The 18,921-nt window shown below is 47.3% G+C and overlaps 2 protein-coding genes across 2 annotated transcripts in view; both read left to right on the top strand.

Annotated features, from left to right (window-relative positions):
* Nucleotides 1-229, top strand: part of ST8SIA5 (ST8 alpha-N-acetyl-neuraminide alpha-2,8-sialyltransferase 5) — a 104,513-nt gene extending 104,284 nt beyond the window's left edge. The window contains exons 8-9 of the mRNA XM_048504317.1: nucleotides 27-78; nucleotides 179-229. Of these exons, the coding sequence (XP_048360274.1) occupies nucleotides 27-78; nucleotides 179-229 (103 nt within the window). The remainder of the gene's footprint in view (nucleotides 1-26; nucleotides 79-178) is intronic.
* Nucleotides 230-3,980: 3,751 nt separating this feature from the next.
* The window catches only part of LOXHD1 (lipoxygenase homology PLAT domains 1), a 222,387-nt gene continuing 207,446 nt past the window's right edge, over nucleotides 3,981-18,921 (top strand). The window contains exons 1-2 of the mRNA XM_048504316.1: nucleotides 3,981-4,667; nucleotides 11,317-11,431. Of these exons, the coding sequence (XP_048360273.1) occupies nucleotides 4,370-4,667; nucleotides 11,317-11,431 (413 nt within the window). The 5' untranslated portion in view covers nucleotides 3,981-4,369. The remainder of the gene's footprint in view (nucleotides 4,668-11,316; nucleotides 11,432-18,921) is intronic.

The following is an 18,921-nucleotide window of genomic DNA, read 5'->3' as shown; positions in this document are numbered from 1 at the left end:
CATCTCTCTCTCTCTCTCTCTCACAGGTGCCTGAACCGCCTATCACGTTCAGAAGCTGATTCTTGCATTGAGTATGGGGTTGGACTAGATGGCTTCTATGGTTCCTTCTCTGCGATTGAATTCTATGATTCTTCTTTTGTTCTTTATTTGTTTCATTCTATTTGTGTTCCATACGCAGGATGTTTTGGGTGCCATGTCGGATGAAAGCATCATGCAGATATTTAAATAAATGGATGAATGAATGAATGAATGAATTAATGAATAAATAAATAAATAAATAAATGCATTACTCTATTTTCTGAGGGCCAACGTTTGGGAGCAACGTTTGGCTGGGAGTCTTCTGAGGGAAGTCCATGAAGAACATACGCCCGTGACGAATCCTGCCAGCAGTTTTAAGTAACCGTTCTTGCGAGTCTCTTGGTTGCTTTCCTGGTCATTCTCTATGCACCAGTGATCTCCATTGTATTCCCTTTCCCCATCTGCTGCTCGAAGAAAGAAGGAAAGGTATTGGAGTGTCCATCGGTGACTTACTTTTAATTTAATCAAGGGAAGACATCAAGAACAAAGACTTTGACGGGAAACAGCGTATTGGCTTATTGTATTCATTTATTTCCTAAAGAGGAACGTACTGTTTTTAGCAGGCATGTTGGGTTGTCATCAGTGGCCACCCCTGGCAATGACACCTAAAAGATGTTGGAATGCCCAGCCTTGTTTGCATGCAGTGGCCGCAGAAGCAGCAGGGAATTCTGTGAGGTGGGTGGGGCCGAGAGAGCTCCGAAGAACTATGACTAGCCCAAGGTGACCCAGCTGGCGTTTGTTGGAGTGCACAGGCTAAACTGAATTCCCCAGATAAGCCTCCACAGCTCAGGCGGCAGAGCGGGGAATCAAACCCGGTTCCTCCAGATTAGAGAGTACACCTGCTCTTTACCACTACGCCACTGGTGCTTCTGCAAAGAAACTTCTTCGAGACATGCATACTCATTTTTCAGCCTTGGGCCTATGACATGATGTAAGTAAATATTGAGAGTGTTTCAGAAAATAATCTCAAAATGACCACCCATTCACCCTGCAGTTTGTCGAAAATTACTTGTGTTGCTTTCCAAAACACCATCAGAAATGGATAGATTATCTCAGAAAGGATAATAAAGATCATTACGCCTGCCAAATTTCTTCAGGTAGCAGATAGCTGTTTATTTCGCTTGTTTAAAAGAGAAGAGTGCTTTGGTTAATGGACAGCAACATTATCAAAATCACACAGCGAACAACAGGTTTGATGCAGAGGACAAATGATTATTTAGGGCTTTGCAGATGCCAACCAAACAGGTATCCTTTCTCACAAAATATATATCCCTGTCTGGAGAAAGCTAGTCTTTCAAAAGTGTGTTAGATTTTTGCCTGACATTCAGTTTTTCGCAGTTGTGGGATGCAAAAATTTTAGTAACAGGTTCCCATGGTGGTGGGATTCAAACTGTGGTACGATAGCCAATGGGGATGGGCGGGGGGCACAATGGGGGTGTGGCTTCGAGGGTATTCCAGGGGCAGAACGTTCCTGGGCCGGGCTGTGGCAAGGACGCAGCCACTCGCGCCGGATCGCTGGGCTGGAAACAAATGCCGCGCGGAAGGCTGCCACGCGCGCCAGCGCGACTCCTCCTGCCAGACTGCTTCCAGTTCTGCGCGCTACTGCTGAGAGGAGGGGTGTCACTAAGGCAAAAACCATGTGGCAAAATCACCAATTAGTAACCCCCTCTCGGCACACACAAATTAGTCACCTACTCTCGGGAACTTGTGAGAACCTGCTGGATCCCACCTCTGGTTTTTCGGGAGAGTGCTAGAGTGTTCCCGGTGCTATGCTGATGCTTCTGTGCCCACCCGGAAGTGATTGAACAGGGCACACAGATGACTCCCACCCTTCTGCTGCCCTTCTTCTATTTGCCAACTAGCTGAGGGTCACAGCAGGCCAAGCTCATTCTATCATCAGATACACTGTCTGATGAAGTGAAAACTGACTCATGAAAGCTTATACTCTGGACTCAGGGTTTAAGGTGCTTCTGGCCTTGAATTTTATCCCTATGGATTGATATTCTTCTCAGAACCTCTAGGAAAGCACAGCGTTAAATACCATTGTTCAAAGATATCCCATGTGCGTGTAACCCATGCCATTTTAGTCTTTTTGTTTTGTTTGGATCTTAGGGGATAAGAGCTCCCTGAGCATGTGCAGTTGGCAGAGGCGTTCCAGGGGTAAATGGTGCCCGGAGACAAATTGTCTCCAGAATGCCCCCCCCCCTGGGCAGCCTTCTCAAGGCCCCCACCCAATCTTGCCAGTGCCCCCAGGTCCCATCCCCACTGCCCTCGACCCCGTCCTGACGTCACCACGGACATGCCAAGGCAGAAGTCTGGCGCTCCACCCTCCCCCCCCCAAGACTCCTGCGTCCCAGCCAGGCTTCCTGCTCCTCGGTAAGCCCCACCCCCCCGCCTCCCAGTGCTTATAAAAGAAAAGCAGGGCTGTCTCCTGGAGGCCGGGACTGCAGTCTCTTCTTCTGGCCTGCCTGGAGGGGGAGGCTGGGTCATCAGAAGAAGGCTACAAGCTGCGGGCTGGGAGCCCAGCTGGCGGGGGGGAAGGAAGGGAGGGGGGAGTTCAGGGTGGGATTGAGGCAGCTAGGGCTTCCTGCTGTCTCTATCATTTTTTGAGAATTACCTCTCCCGGACAGGTCGTGGGCATCGCAGCGAGAGGTGGGAGACAGAAGGACTCTCTGACTTCCTACGTGGGGGGGCTGGATTTTGCGCTTAATGACGTGATCAGAGAGAGGGAGTGGCCAGGGGACAAAGCAAGTGCTGTCCCTTGTAGGCAGATAATGCTCGCCACTGGCAGCAGGTTAGTTAGGATTCTTGCAGCCCATTACCAACTGCAAGAGAGCCCCACCTCCCTCAGTTGATCAGGCCTGCAGCAGGAGAAGGAAGGCCTATAGCTTAATTGAGGGAATGACTTATTTTTTTACAGGCCCAAACTGAGGGAAGACCTGCAGCAGCTACATCAGATGCAGAAAGGCCAGATGAGAGAAAGAAGCCCTGCTTGATTCATAGTTTGGACTTCTTCTTTGCTATTCTTTTCAAGTTATGGACATTGTTAGTGGTGGTAACTGTTCTGAGTGTTTTTTTTTCTTTAAAAGCACTGAAGGTTTTGTTCAATTGAGTTGTGCTGCATATATATATATATATATATATATATATATATATATATATATATATATATATATATATATATATATATATATATATATATATATATATATATATATATATATATATATATATATATATATATATATATATATATATATATCAATTCCGCGAATATGTTCACTATTATTTATCCTTAAATGATAGAAAGTTGTGTTAAAATTAAAGGTTGGTTGATTTTTTTCAAGCAATTTCATATTTGTTAAGCCACAGGGTGCTGTCATATTATTTCCTGGGTCTCCAACGGAGATTGATGTGGCCACGGATAAATAGGTTACATGCGCACGAGGCCTCGCAACTGGCAGGAAAGCAAAGGCACTTTGCAAACAAGAAGTTGGAGGAGACTCAAAATCCCCCCCCCCACTCCGAAAGGCTCACTGTGACTAAGTTTGAGATCCCCTGCTGTAAAGCAATCCTGTGACCCATGAATAATGGAGTTGGCGTTGCAAACCAGCCAGATAAGGTAGCTAGATGCCTCGCTCTCTTTTCAGCCAGCTGTCTGTCTTAGGGTCACCTGACTGCAGGTCATGTTTACCTTCTGAAGTGTTCAGGTGTACTCTGAGAAAGGTAGCACAAGGCTTTCTCCCCCTACCTAAGTCTACTTCTGTGCAAAGGACAAGCTAGCATTTCACGGCGTATCTCCGGCTGACCTACATTCTACCGGATCCTCATTTTCATTGGCCAGGAGTGATACCGTAGACCAGTTGCATGGTTTAATCTAGACAGAGGAAAGAGCTTTTTTTTTTGGAAGAAAAAACCATGGAGGAGGAGGAGGAGGAAGCAGCCTGCTCGGGCCAATGAATAAATAATGGTACCGAAAAAGGAGACAAGAGAAAGGGAAGGAGAAACTGAAGATGTGAAAGAGAAAAGTGAGTTGACCATAGACAGGAGAAACAAAAGAGGCAAGGAATGGGATAGGCATCCACAAATGGGATTATTGATTCTGAGGAAGAAGGAAAATCCGTGACACGGATATCAGGGGGAAAAAGAGAGACGGAGGGGGAAGTTAGGAGCAACCAACAATTTGGGAATCTACAAGGAGAGCATTGAGTGGTGAAGGCCTCTCGTGTGGAAGGTACCCAAGAGACCAGGAGGGAACGTTGCGTGTGATGAATAGAAGGCGGAGAGTGACATGAGGGACAAAGGCCGCGCATCAGAAGAGGAAGAGGAGATGGAGGAAGAGGAGGAGAGCGACAGCAGCGAGAAGAAGAAGAAGAAGCAGAAGAAGAAGAAGAAGAAAGCGTGCAGCGACAGCGATGAATCCGACGGCAGCCGGAAAAAGCGGAAGAAGAAGGACAAGAAATCCAAGTCCAACGACAAGAAGAAAAAGAAGGAAGAGGAGAACTTTGCAGAGATGTACGAAAAGGAGCTTAAAGAGTATTGCTCGGAAGATTGCCTTGAAACGGAAGACGAATATAACAAGAAAAAAGGTGAGAGTGGGTGGCCGGGGGAAAGTCTGTGGTGACCTGAAGCCACGACCATCTCTGAGCCCAAACTAGCTCGTAGAGTTGTTGAGATGACAAACTGGGAGGGGGAACAGAGTGTGTATGTTAGCTTGGCTTCCTTAGAAGGAAGGTGGATACCAATCCAATGCCTTAAATTATACCCTGGTTTCGGTAAGCTCAAAAGAAGGTCTCTGCCTCAAGGAGCTTACAGTCTATATTTGGATATGGGGAGGCAATTGAACTGGGAGGGGGAACAGAGTGTGTATGTTAGCTGGGCTTCCTTAGAAGGAAGGTGGATACCAATCCAATGCCTTAAATTATACCCTGGTTTCGGTAAGCTCAAAAGAAGGTCTCTGCCTCAAGGAGCTTACAGTCTATATTTGGATATGGGGAGGCAATTGAACTGGGAGGGGGAACAGAGTGTGCATGTTAGCTTGGCTTCCTTAGAAGGAAGGTGGATACCAATCCAATACCTTAAATTATACCCTGGTTTCGGTAAGCTCAAAAGAAGGTCTCTGCCTCAAGGAGCTTACAGTCTATATTTGGATATGGGGAGGCAATTGAACTGGGAGGGGGAATAGAGTGTGTATGTTAGCTTGGCTTCCTTAGAAGGAAGGTGGATACCAATCCAATGCCTTAAATTATACCCTGGTTTCGGTAAGCTCAAAAGGAGGTCTCTGCCTCAAGGAGCTTACAGTCTATATTTGGATATGGGGAGGCAATTGAAGGAGGATAGGGAATGCCCAGCTAACAAAGGATGACTATAAACAAATACTAAGGTTTCAGTTCATTTGAGCCAAGGGCCAAGGACATCTTGGGAGAGGTGGGTTTTGAACCTGCATTCTGAAGAGAGAAGGCATGGTGTTTGGGAGGAATTTCATTTTTTAGGAGAATTTGCAGCCTTTTAAAGGGATTAGGAGACTCTGAGTTGGAAGAGTGATAATGACGGGCTGAGAAATGATGTGAAAATAAGGGGAAACACAATAAGGATCCTTTCTGAATTTCTCATCCTAGCTGTCTTAGCTCAAAAACTCTGATTGTGGTTTTCGTTCTCTCTCGCATGAATCAAATCAAGTGCGTTCTCCACATTATTTTTCTGTTTCTTCATGTTGATTTCCACCCTATTAATGCTGTAACATGATGTCAGTGCAATTTTCTCATATGGATAAATGGTGTAAAATGGATAATGGATAAATGGTGTAAAAATGGCCTAAAGTAAATGAATCGGGAATGTCAGCAGTGCGTGCAGTGGTTAGAGTGGCTATGATCGTGCCCAGAGGTAGGCAACCAAAATGCGAAAAGGTCTGGAATCCGTGCCCTACAAAGAGAGACTTAGGGAGCCGGGGATGTTTAGTCTGGAGAAGCGAAGGTTAAAGGGGGACATGATGTTTAAATATTTGAAGGGATGCCATGTCGAAGAGGGAGCAAGCTTGTTTTCTGCTGCCTCAGAGACTAGGACACGGAGTAATGGATTCAAGGTGCAGGAAAAGAATGCAGGAAAAAGAGCAGCAGTGGTGTAGGAGGTTAAGAGCTCGTGTGTCTAATCTGGAGGAACCCGGTTTGATTCTCTGCTCTGCCGCCTGAGCTGTGGAGGCTTATCTGGGGAATTCAGACACGCCAGCTGGGTGACCTTGGGCTAGTCACAGCTTCTCGGAGCTCTCTCAGCCCCACCTACCTCACAGGGTGTTTGTTGTGAGGGGGGAAGGGCAAGGAGATTGTAAGCCCCTTTGAGTCTCCTACAGGAGAGATAGGGGGGATATAAATCCAAACTCTTCTTCTTCTTCTAAATTGAGCCCCATAGTGAACTGGGAATGTACAGGAAGAGCTGGCTACTCTCCCTTCAACGTGGATCAGGATTTTGAAGGCACACATGACTCAGAGGCAAAAAGGACTTTTAAAACATTTTTGGAAGTTTATTGAACTCAGCACTCATTCAACCAACTGTAGAACACTGGCATAAAGTTCATGTAATCATTCGTATAAGAGCCACCAACATCAAAATCGCCGCATCTCAAAAAGGATATTGAGGAGATAGAAAAAGTGCAGAGAGAACTAACAAGGATGATTGAAGGATTGGAGCACCTTCCCTATGAGGAGAGGCTGCAGCGTTTGGGACTCTTTAGTTTGGAGAGGAGGCGGCTGAGGGGGGAATATGATTGAAGTCTATAAAATTATGCATGGGGTAGAAAATGTCGACAGAGAGAAATTTTTCTCTCTTTCTCACAATACTAGAACCAGGGGGGCATTCATTGAAAATGCTGGGGGGAAGAATTAGGACTAATAAAGGGAAACACTTCTTCACTAGCGTGTGATTGGTGTTTGGAATATGCTGCCACAGGAGGTGGTGATGGCCACTAACCTGGATAGCTTTAAAAGGGGCTTGGACAGATTTATGGAGGAGAAGTCGGTTTATGGCTACCAATCTTGATCCTCTTTGATCTGAGACTGCAAATGCCTTAACAGACCAGGTGCTCAGGAGCAGCAGCAGCAGAAGGCCATTGCTTTCACCTCCTGCATGTGAGCTCCCAAAGGCACCTGGTGGGCCACTGCGAGTAGCAGAGAGCTGGACTAGATGGACTCTGGTCTGATCCAGCTGGCTTGTTCTTATGTTCTTAAAATAATTGAACCAAATAAAATCAAAGCATAAAGCATATCCATGGTAGCATAGCTGTTAAGTCCAAACGCAAGAAGGAAAAATATTCAAAGAGCTCTAGCAAACAAAAGGTGACACGATTATGATGCCCGCAGCTACAGGCGGGAAAAAGATTAACCGATACAATATCGAAAAGACCATTGCGGAGATGTTACACATCAGGTGATCTAAGCAAACCAATCAGGGGTTAGTGCTCATTAGCAAAGACAGTTGGTGCGATTCATCGTTGTTATCAGGCGCCAGACTTGAGAGTTTATTGAAGTTTCAAAGGAAAACTTCATGCACCTGGGCTGTGACCTTCAATTAACCGCTACTCGGCATCAGGTTGGAAAAGCTGGGGGGAAGCCAAAGGCAATTATTTTGAGACTTCAGTACTGGCATTATATGCTTCCAGTATATATAATGGACCAAAGGTCTGGTTCAGCATATGCCGGCTTCATGAGTTGTGGAGTCTGGAAGGAAAAAGCAGGAAAGAAAGCCTTGTGAGCTGAAACGGCAGCCGTGGGGTTGCTTTTGCTTAATGTACGAATGAGCCATGATATAAGCCTGCTGCTCAGTAATGCCATGTATTAACACATGCTAAATCATTGGAGGAGGGGAATATCGAAATCTAATCATTGCTAACTGATGCGGGACATTTTCTCCTAGTGCCGTTTTATGTCAGGGAAGGAGGAGGCCTCACAGAGTAACTGGGGAAGCAGGTTTCCCAAAAGTATGGTATACTTTAAAATAGTCTTATCCTTCCCTATATCCGTATATCCTACCCTATATCCTTCCCCATACGAATCTCACCATTAAAAAGGGGAGTAAGGGAGGGGAGGGAGTCAGGGGTGGCATGCAAGGGTGGAGAGGGAGGGGAGGGGGCCTGGCATCTGGACATGGCTCACCCACCCTAGCAAAGGGAGGGGGAGGGGAAGGAGGGGTGGCATGCAAGGGAGGGGAGGGAAGGGGAGGGGGCCTGACATCTGGACATGGCCCACCCACTAGCAAGGGAGGGAGAGGGGAGGGGTGGCATGCAAGGGAAGGGGAAGGAGTGAGGAGAGGGAGGGAGGGGTGGCATACAAGGGAGGGGAGGGGGCCTGGTATCTGGACATGGCCCACCCACTAGCGAGGGAGGGAGAGAGGAGGGGTGGCATGCAAGGGAAGGCAAAGGAGGGAGGGAGCATGGGGTGGCATGCAAGGGAGGGGAGGGGGCCTGGTATCTGGACATGGCCCACCCACTAGCAAGGGAGGGAGAGGGGAGGGGTGGCATGCAAGGGAAGGTGAAGGAAGGAGGGGAGGGAGCGTGGGGTGGCATGCAAGGGAGGGGAGGGGGCCTGGTATCTGGACATGTCCCACCCATTAGTGAGGGAGGGAGAGGGGAGGGGTGGCATGCAAGGGAAGGAGGGAGGGGAGGGAGCGTGGGGTGGCATGCAGTGTCAGCACTGTATCCTGACCTGGCAGCTACTCTGCAGGGTGTCAGACCTTTCGAATCACTTCCTATCTGACCCTTTAACCTGGAGATGCCAAGAACTGACCTGGGATCTTCTGTGTGTCGTGTTGATGCTCTCCCACTGAGCCACAGACCCAGTGGCCTTGCACGACCATCAGCACTCTGGACAGCATTTGCAACCGAAAACTCACATGTCTTGTGAACACTTCTATAGCCTCTGTGTGTAACAGACTTCCCTCTGTGATACACCCCTGAAGATGCCAGCCACAGTTGCAGGCAAAACGTTAGGAAAAAGCTCCACCAGACCACGGCCACACAGCCTGGAAAACCCACCACAACCAGTAACAACTGGTTGTTTACAAGCACCATTTTAACAACCGGTTCTGCCGAAGTGGGGCGAACCTGCTGAATCCCACCGCTGGACACTCTTATTTCTGTTTAAGGTGGTAGAATGCAACTAGAGAGGTGCAGTGGCGTACCTAGGCAAACTGGAGCCCTGGGCAAAACCTGAGTTTGATGCCTCCCCAACAACAACCTTTATTAGGCATTGAGAGAATAAAAGAAAGAAAGAAAACAAGCATTGGCAGGGTGGATTTAAAAGGAGAATCTGGGGGAAATTAGGGTGTGCCTGCTGTCAGGGGTGCAATTATTAAGATAGCAGCACCAAAATTTCAGAGTATCTTCATGAGCCCCTACTGATGATACCGCCCAGGTTTGGTGAAGTTTGGTTCAGGGGGTCCAAAGTTATGGACCCTCAAAGGTGTAGCCCCCATCTCTTATTAGCTCCCATTGGAAACAATGGGGGATGGGGACACTCCCTATGGGAGTCCATAACTTTGGACTCCCTGAACCAAACCTCACCAAACCTGGGTGATATCATTAAGATAGTCTCCTGAAAAATGCCTGAAATTTTGGTGCTGCTAGCCTAAAAACTGCGCCCCCTGCAGGCCAAAAACAGAAAAACACTGAAAATTCAAAAAAAATCCCACCTGCATTTTTGGCGCCCCCCACAAGGTGGCGCCCTGGGCAACTGCCCACTTTGCCCAATGGGAGGAACGCCTCTGGAGAGGTGAAATCTTCATGAGGGTCTGGTACTTTGAGCCTGCTGGGTAAATTTCCCATTGCTTCAAGAAAGCCAAGGTGCCTGCAAAGGCCGGCCATTTCACCACAACCTCCCGCAAGTAAAATGGCTTCCGCACTGCATAGTGACCAGGGAAATCCTAACGGCACAGCGTTTCCGGAATATTTTGTATGGTTTCCAAATGGAACTTCACAAATTTTCATCACCTGTATTGACAAACAATTATTCACAAGTCCATATGAGGCCACACTGTTCAATTCCAACGGAAATTTTATATCTTAATGTTAATTAAGAAATGAGTAGGGGGGAATAATTCGGTTCTATTATCCAATATTCTGAGGAGAGTAGACCTCATCTCCTCATGCGGTATGTTTGTGAAAAGTGAAGTGACGTCTAAGGTCACTAATTGTGCGTCTTTTTGAAAAGATTTCCCTTCAAGTTTACTAATTAGATGTGTTAATAAAGGATTTCATCTTTCTTACAAAGGGTTGTAGGGGAAAGATGACACTATATAACAGTGGTGGCGAACCTTTGGCACTCCAGATGTTGTGAACTACAATTCCCATCAGCCCCTGCCAGCATGGCCAATTGGCCATGCTGGCAGGGGCTGATAAACAGTTCACAACATCTGAAGGTGCAAAACCGCTCCTACTCTCTATAAGAATGTTAACCCAGGATGAAATCAAGCTATTGAGAATCGGTATACTGAGGAAGATACCTTCGAAAACGCATTCAGACGCGTGGTGCGATTCTATACAGGATTCTCATTTTTCTATGTACCATCTATGAGTGGACTCAAGGCACAGGAGATATCAGCTCTGTTGTGAAGTTCCATTTGGGAATCACATAAAAATGGAGATGTAAAATTTCTGTTGGAATTGAACAGTGTGGTCTCATATGGACTTGTGAATGATTGTTTGTCAATACAGGTGATGAAAATTTGTGAAGTTCCATTTGGAAACCATACAGCTTTTCTGGAAGTCAACCCTGCTGAATGGAACTGAGTAGGATTCCACCGGCTTAGGATTACACTCTTGGTAGGGGTTTCACATTGCCCAGTCTGCAGGCAATCTCCTACCATCAACCTCCAGACACCATCAGGGAACAGAAGCCAATGGTGTGAGGCATTGCTCTAGGAATTCCCCTCCCCCCCTCGAATGGCTGCATGACACAGTGATGCCACTACTTGCGTGGAAGTGGCATTGTGGCATCACGTGACACTATTTTTTAGGGTTGCCAGTCTTCCAACGATAGCAGGAGGTCTCCTGGCAACTCTCTTTGATGCCTGCTGGTGACTCAGACAGCAGTGGGAGGAATTGCAGGGAGGAAAGGCACAGCATGCCAGCATTGCTCTGGCACACCGACATCACTTCCTGTTTTAAACTGGAAGTATCATGGGATTCTTTAGCATTCCACAAAAAAGGCCAGTTGTCTTAGATGTTCATGTCTGTCTGTTCTTTCTTCACAGTCTACGAAGTTGTCACAGTCACGGGCGACGTCCGAGGCGCTGGGTCAGATGCCAAGATCTTTGTGACGCTCTTTGGAGAATTTGGCATCACACCGAAGGCCCACCTGACTAGCAAGTAAGAACGGTGGGAGGGCAACATTGTGAGCTCAAGGGAAAGGTTTGCCAGCTATGAGTTGGGAACTAACTGGAGATTTGGGTGGGTGTAGTTTGGGGAAGGGAGGAATTTCAGTGGGATATGACGTCATAGAATCCACCTTCCCAAGCAGCCATTTTCTCCAAGCGAACTGATCTCTGTTGCCTGGAGATCAGTTCTAATAGTTACCAGATCTCCAGCTGCCACCTGGAGGTTGGCAACTATCGGTGGCCCTTTTCAGTACATTTATTGGAGTGCTCTTTTTTTTATCCTTAAGCAAGCCTATAGACAACAGTACAACAATAATAACAAACGGATTAAAAAGGATACAGGAAATAAATGTTAGGTCGAAGGAAATCTACTGGCGTTTAGTAATCTCCAGGAGAAAGTCTGCCACTATCATACAGAGAGAAGGATCAGGGTTGTCCAACAAGTAGTGTAATCTAATTAGATCGGGGAGATCTGGTAAATGTAAAGGAGTAAGATTCACATACTTGGATCTGATTTCCTTGAATCTGAGACAGTGTAGTAATTGGTGGGCCAGAGATTCAACTGAGCCATTGTTACATGGGCACAATCTTTTAGCCTTTTCTTGCTTATTAAATCTGCTATGTAACAAGGCAGAAGGCATAACATTAAACCTGGCGAGCATTATGGTTCTCCTTTGAGCAGGGTTTATTAAGCAATACAGGTAGTGTGCCAAGTGGCCCCGTTCAAATGGGAGAGAAAAATACAGGGGGGAGCACGTTTTCTTGGCTGCGGTGATTAGGGTAGAGAACTCTCTATCCAATAGTTGACCTTTTAATTTCCTATACGCTTCTGTATAGGACAAAGGGCAAAGTGAATCCACTGACATTATTTGGAGTGCTTTAATTGCAAAATATTATAGTTTCCTTGCTGCTGCACATTTTTCAAAGCATGCAAAGCGCGGGAGACAAACTCACTTCAGCATGCACGACTTACTTGAGCATGAGCCAATCCGCACACATACCCTTTGCCACACCTCTGCTGTGCAATGCCCACTCAAAAGTTGGTGTTCCCTGTACATATCACCCAAAGATGCCACCCAGCAGTTTCTGTGACATCATATGCAATTCCCTGCACTGAACCGAGCTACGCTGAAGTGGATTAATATTCTCAGTGTGATTGCTTTTTAACTGGCAGAAGGTAGAGCTGTTTCTTTATGTAGTGCTTTTCTGAAGACTTGTATGTTCCAGGGAATAAACCTGGTGGGTTTTATGTAAAGCAGTGTTTCCCTAACCCTTGACCTCACTCTTCATATCTCACGGTACCCCTGCCACCACCCTCCACCTTCCCCTCCCATTGCCCCTGCTTGCCACACCCCCACCTTCCCCTCCCAGGGTGAAGGGAAGCATTGGGAGGGGGTGGCTGCTGACCTTGCGGCAGGCCCTGCCCCATGGGCCAGCTCCATGTCCTTGCTGGTGCCGGTGGGAGACACCACAAAAATGAGGGGGGGCGGCAATAGTGTTGCCGCGGTACCCCTGGGACATGCTCACGGTACCCCAGGGTACCACGGAACCCTGGTTGAGAATGGCTGATGTAAAGGGATAGGGTTTTTTTTTAATGTACGAACTGCATTGGCTGTTTAAAAGTGGGGGGGGGGGATGATGTAATGACCTCTTCATTTCAGGTGTTAATACCTCCTTCCACCGTAAAGAGCCTGGGCGTAGGCGTAGCTGGGCAAACCTGCGCCCACGTGGCCTCCGCATTTTCTGCCCCCCCCACAAGGGCTGCCCCACATGCCCCCTACATCCCCACTTACTTTATCCTGATGGTGCGTGGGGGTGGCTGTGGCATGGTGACCCATGGGGGGCAGAAAACACAAAGCCCTCCATCCCCCCACTTCCCCACAGAGCGGGGCAGAGGGGTTTTCCTGCGCCGCACTGCCAGCTCCCGCAGTGCGAGAGCTGGCGGCAGGGAGCAGGCCACCGCCACCATCTGGCTCCCTCAGCCAGCCGGGACTCTGCCTCTCTGGCAGGGGCCAGCCAAGGGGGGCTGGAGGAAGCGGCCAGTTGGCTGCCGCACCTACCCTGCAGCCAGGTGGAGGGCGTTTTTGCACCCCTCCACATGACCTGGCAGGGGTGTACCCAGGGCGGACAGTCCCGGATGTCCCCATCGGCGCTACGCCACTGCATTCTGGAGTCTTCCTTATCCATGGAGATCCAGGTCACACATGGAGAGCCAGGATGGCCTTTTCCCCCTCTTCATCAGGTCAGGCAGCTGGCCCCTATCTGTCCCATACAGATCTGGCCACAGTGATCCACACCTACAGGCTGGGCTACTATAACTTGCTCTATGCTGGCCTGCCCTTGAGACTGCTCTGGAAACTGCAGCTGGTCCAAAATGTGGCCGCGAGAGTGCTCACTGGGACACCAGCGAGGGAGCACGTTAGACCTGTGCTCTACTGGCTGCACTGATTATCAGTTGAATTCCAGAACATTTTCAAGGAGCAGCAGTGGCGTAGGAGGTTAAGAGCTCGTGTATCTAGTCTGGAGGAACCGGGTTTGATTCCCAGCTCTGCCGCCTGAGCTGTGGAGGCTTATCTGGGGAATTCAGATTAGCCTGTGCACTCCCACACACGCCAGCTGGGTGACCTTGGGCTAGTCACAGTTTCTCGGAGCTCTCTCAGCCCCACCTGCCTCATAGGGTGTTTGTTGTGAGGGGGGAAGGGCAAGGAGATTGTCAGCCCCTTTGAGTCTCCTGCAGGAGAGAAAGGGGGGATATAAATCCCAACTCTTCTTCTTCTTCTAAACTGAGGACCTCAGATTCTCCCTTTAAATCCATGCCGAAAGGGGTGGATTTAAAAGGAGAATCTGGGGAAATTTGGGGAGTGCCTGCTGTCAGGGGTGCAATTGTTTAGCTAGCAGCACCAAACTTTTAGGGTATCTTTAGTAGACTCTCCTAATGATACCACTCAGGTTTGGTGAAGTTTGGTTCAGGGGGTCCAAAGTTATGGACCCTCAAAGGTGTAGCCCCATCTCCTATTATCTCCCATTGGAAACAATGGGGGATGGGGCACCCCCTTTGGAAGTCCATAGCTTTGGACCCCCTGGACCAAACTTCACAAAACCTGGGTGGTATCAGTAAGAGACTCTTCTGATGATACCTCTCAGGTTTGGTGAAGTTTGGTTCAGGGGGTCCAAAGTTATGGACCCTCAAAGGTGTAGCCCCCATCTTCTATTAGCTCCCATTGGAAACAATGGAGGATGGGGTCACCCCCTTTGGGAGTCCATAACCCTGGACTCCCTGAACCAAACCTCACCAATCCTGGGTAATATCATCAGGAGATTCCCCCAAACAATCCCTGAAAGTTTGGTGCTGCTAACCTAAATAATGCGCCCCCTGCAGGCCAAAAACCGAAAAACACTAAACATGTTTTAAAAAACCACAAACGGGTGGGTGGAGCTTCGGACATGAATGCAGAGGCGTTCCTCCCATTGGGCAAAGTGGGCAGTTGCCCAGGGCGCTCCCTTGTGGGAGGCGCAAAAACTGCAGGTTCGTTTGTGGGATTTTTTGTATTTTCAGTGTTTTTCCATTTTTGGCCTGCAGAGGACACAGTTTTTAGGCTAGCAGCACCAGAATTTCAGGGATTTTTCGGGAGACTCTCCTGATGATGTCACCCAGGTTTGGTGAGGTTTGGTTTAGGGAGTCCAAAGTTATGGACTCCCAAAGGGAGTGTCCCTAACCCCCATTGTTTCCAATGGGAGCTAATAGGAGATGGGGCTACACCTTTGAGGGTGCATAACTTTGGACCCCCCTGAACCAAACTTCAGACCTGGTAAAAAAATGGTTGTTTAGTCACGGTGGGAGAGGGTGGCCGCCCATGGGGGGGCATCAAACTCAGGTTTTGCCCAGGGCTCCAGTTTGCCTAGGTACGCCACTGCATGAATGGGGGGGGGTTGAACCCGAGAACCCCCCCTTACGTACATCCTTGGCCTCTGCTATCATATAGTTAATATGGCCACCTCTGTAATTTATATATTGGAATGTTTTAATTATTATTTATCGATGTTGAATTTTAAGACTGTGTTTGAAAATGTCTGTTTGCCACCCTGAGCCTGGCTTTGGCCACGGAGCAGAGTATTAAGCTGAATAAAATAAAATAAATTCATCCCATGGCCAAAGAGTGAATTTACTGGACCCCCGGTCTGGACCTGTGCAGAGTATTATGGGAATCACATCAGGAGTAAGCCATCTGTTCACTCGGTAGAACTTATTCTATTTATTTTTTCCCCGGTCTACTTCCCAAAAAGCAAACTCCCGTCGAATTCCCTGCTGAGTAGTTTCTCAATTCTTTGCAGAAGTATCTTAGAAGGAAATTACTAAGCCTTGCTTATCTGTGAATTCCCATCCCTGTCCCTCTGTGTATGGCTTTGGACATCATTTTTTTAAAAAAATGTCAATCTCTTATCATAACTTCACATTTTCTCCATTTCAGCTCCGGCAAGAGGTATCAGAAGCTATATTAAATTTTACCCTCAAAAGAATTTCTCTCCCCCCCCCGTGAAGCAGCTTAAACATGAAAATCTTGTAAAGGCAAATAATGTGGGACCGGTAATGAAGATACATGAAATTTCACATCTTTTTGCCATATTTGATGTAATAAACGAGGAGCCAGTGGAGATTCTGAGGGATTCTCACAAACGTTCGTTGCGTTCAGTGAATAAGAAAAGGAGGTTTCCTTTGTGGAACCGTCTCCCCTGTTTACAAAGCCTTGGGTGGCGACTTTGACTCTGTGTTTTAGACCAAAAGTACTTAGGAGCCTTGTAAACTAATTGGCTCTAGGCTGTTTTTGGTTAAATGACAACTGGATTCAAATGTAGTGGTTAGAGCAGGGGTGGGGAATTATTTTTTCCATGGGGCCGCATAAGAAACAGAAAATATTGTGGAGGGCCGGGCCAAAAGGCTGAACTCAATTCTGCATAAGAGGGGCTGATAAGTGACAGACAGGTGCACAGATCAACTTGGAATCAGTGGCAACAGTTCTGCATACAACACTATTTGGCACAAAGAATCACAGGCTTAACCTACCTGCATGGTTGTCCACTGTGACAATCAAGCAAGTGGGGAAACTTCAGTCCCTTGACCTACTTTTTTCATCGACTGGCGCTTTTGAAAGCCCCGCAGAAGCAGGCAGCCAAGGCAACCGGCTTCTGCGGGGCTTTCAAAGGAGGGGAATGCCCCAGAAGCCACTGTGCAAGGGGCGTGGCCTTTCTCAGAGGCCCTTTCCGGTGCAGTGGCAAGGTGAGGGGGGAAGGGGGAGGGTTAACATGAGCAGCGTGGTTCTAAACAGGTCCTCTTAGGCCAGGGCCAAGTCTGTCATAAGGGCCAGTCAGGGTCATCCGGCGGGCCAGATGTGGCCCCCGGGCCATATAATGCCCAGGTCTGGGTTAGAGTGTTGGACTAGGTTAGGAGAGTCGGACTCTGTGATGTTTAAGAAATCCAAGACGAATGAGGATTAAAACACGAGCAGTTTGTTCATTGCATTACTCTGTAACAACTGAACAGCGAATGCCTACAGCTGCACTAATTAAATACAAAATGCTGACTATCAATTACAGCTCAGCTACGGCAGCTGCTTTGAGTCAATACACTACAGACTCGTGGAGTGACCTTCGGCCAGTCACACATTCTCGGCCTAATCTGACTCATGCTTTTTCCATACATGTCATTTTGTCGCTTGTGAGCCCATATTGGTCAATCCTCCCCCTTTTGCACACCTGCTTTTCTGCCTCTAGTGGACACTTTGATATTTCACTACTGTATCACCAGTTTATTGCCAAGCATTTTAAATGCAATGAAATATTGAAGTGGCCACTAGAGGGAGCAAAGCATGTGCAGCAAAGAGGGGAAAAATCTGAAGCAATATGAGCACACCAGTGACAAAAATAATAAGTGTGGTAAAACCCTTTGTGAGGATAAAATTAAGGGGAAGAGAATGATGTAAGTTCCTTTGGGTCCCCTTTGAGAAGAAAGGTGGGGTATAAATGATGCAAATAATTAAATACATTCTGTCATATTGCTCAGCCTGATGTACTTCTCAACCTAGTTATGAAATATAAAATAAGGGGAGGGGTTGCTTTGTATTTCTTCGAGAAAGCACAGAATATAAATGTAATAATGTGAATCTGCAACGTTTGGGACTCTTTAGTTTGGAGAGGAGACGTCTGAGGGGGGATATGATTGAAGTCTATAAAATTATTCACGGGGTAGAAAATGTCGACAGAGAACATTTTCTCTCTCTTTCTCACAATACTAGAACCAGGGGGCATACATTGAAAATGCTGGGGGGAAGAATTAGGACTAATCAAAGGAAACATTTTTTCACGCAACGCGTGATTGGTGTTTGGAATATGCTGCCACAGGAGGTGGTGATGGCCACTAACCTGGATAGCTTTAAAAGGGGCTTGGACAGATTTATGGAGGAGAAGTCGATGTATGGCTACCAATCTTGATCCTCCTTGATCTGAGATTGCAAATGCCTTAGCAGACCAGGTGCTCAAGAGCAGCAGCAGCAGCAGCAGAAGGCCATTGCTTTCACTTCCTGCATGTGAGCTCCCAACGGCATCTGGTGGGCCACTGCGAGTAGCATAGATGGACTAGATGGACTCTGGTCTGATCCAGCTGGCTCTTTCTTATGTTCTTATGAATGTGAGTGAATAATTGCAGAGTTGGATCCCATGAATGCTTACTTGGAAACTAGCGCAACAGGATTTATTCCTAACAGTGCAGTCTTCAGACACTCAGCTTTTTAAAAAGTGTATATCTTTGATCAATTAATTTTTTTTCGATTTAATCTTGGCCGTATGCATTTTCTCTTGTTGAGAATATTCATTGCTTTTCAACATTTCTCTCCTTTTCGAAACTGAAAACAGCACCGAATGAAAAATTGGTAGCAATGTTTGCTTCTGTTATTTTTACTTTTTTTGCTTCCTGATTTCAGTTTTTTCACCGAGGGTGTCCTAAGTATTGCAATTGGGGTGGGGTGGGGAGGAATTTGCAGTAGAAAAAAAGACCCTTCAGGCAAAATTAGGAGGTTATTTCCATCCGTTAGTCCTGCTGTGTTTGACAATAGCCGTTTCGCTGATTTCTTGCTCACTCTTGGAAGTATTTTAAAGGGGCGGGGGGGGGGGGGAAGAGACATTAGTGGCTTCCAAATTTGTTACGTTGCTCACAGAATATGGCAAAAGGATGCAATTTCACATATCTTCCAGTGCGCTGTTTTCACACTGATGAACTGACTTGCAAAATGCATGACATTTTATAATCCCTGATTGTTTCAAGGCATCGTAGAAATAAAATACCATGCGTTTCCTCAATCAAGGTCCTTTCCTGGCTGATTGTCACACTGTTTTGGTCTCCTCCACCCCCCACCCCCCCGCTCCATGGCTGTATGCTGGCGGTAAAATGCATGGCAGTTTCCACCAACGCATTTTGCTTATGTGCGTTTG

The sequence above is a fragment of the Sphaerodactylus townsendi genome, linkage group LG07 (genome assembly GCF_021028975.2).
Source record: "Sphaerodactylus townsendi isolate TG3544 linkage group LG07, MPM_Stown_v2.3, whole genome shotgun sequence".
NCBI classification, from domain to species: domain Eukaryota; kingdom Metazoa; phylum Chordata; class Lepidosauria; order Squamata; family Sphaerodactylidae; genus Sphaerodactylus; species Sphaerodactylus townsendi.
Note: the sequence above shows the minus strand (reverse complement) of the source record. Positions and strands in the feature narration are given on the sequence as shown.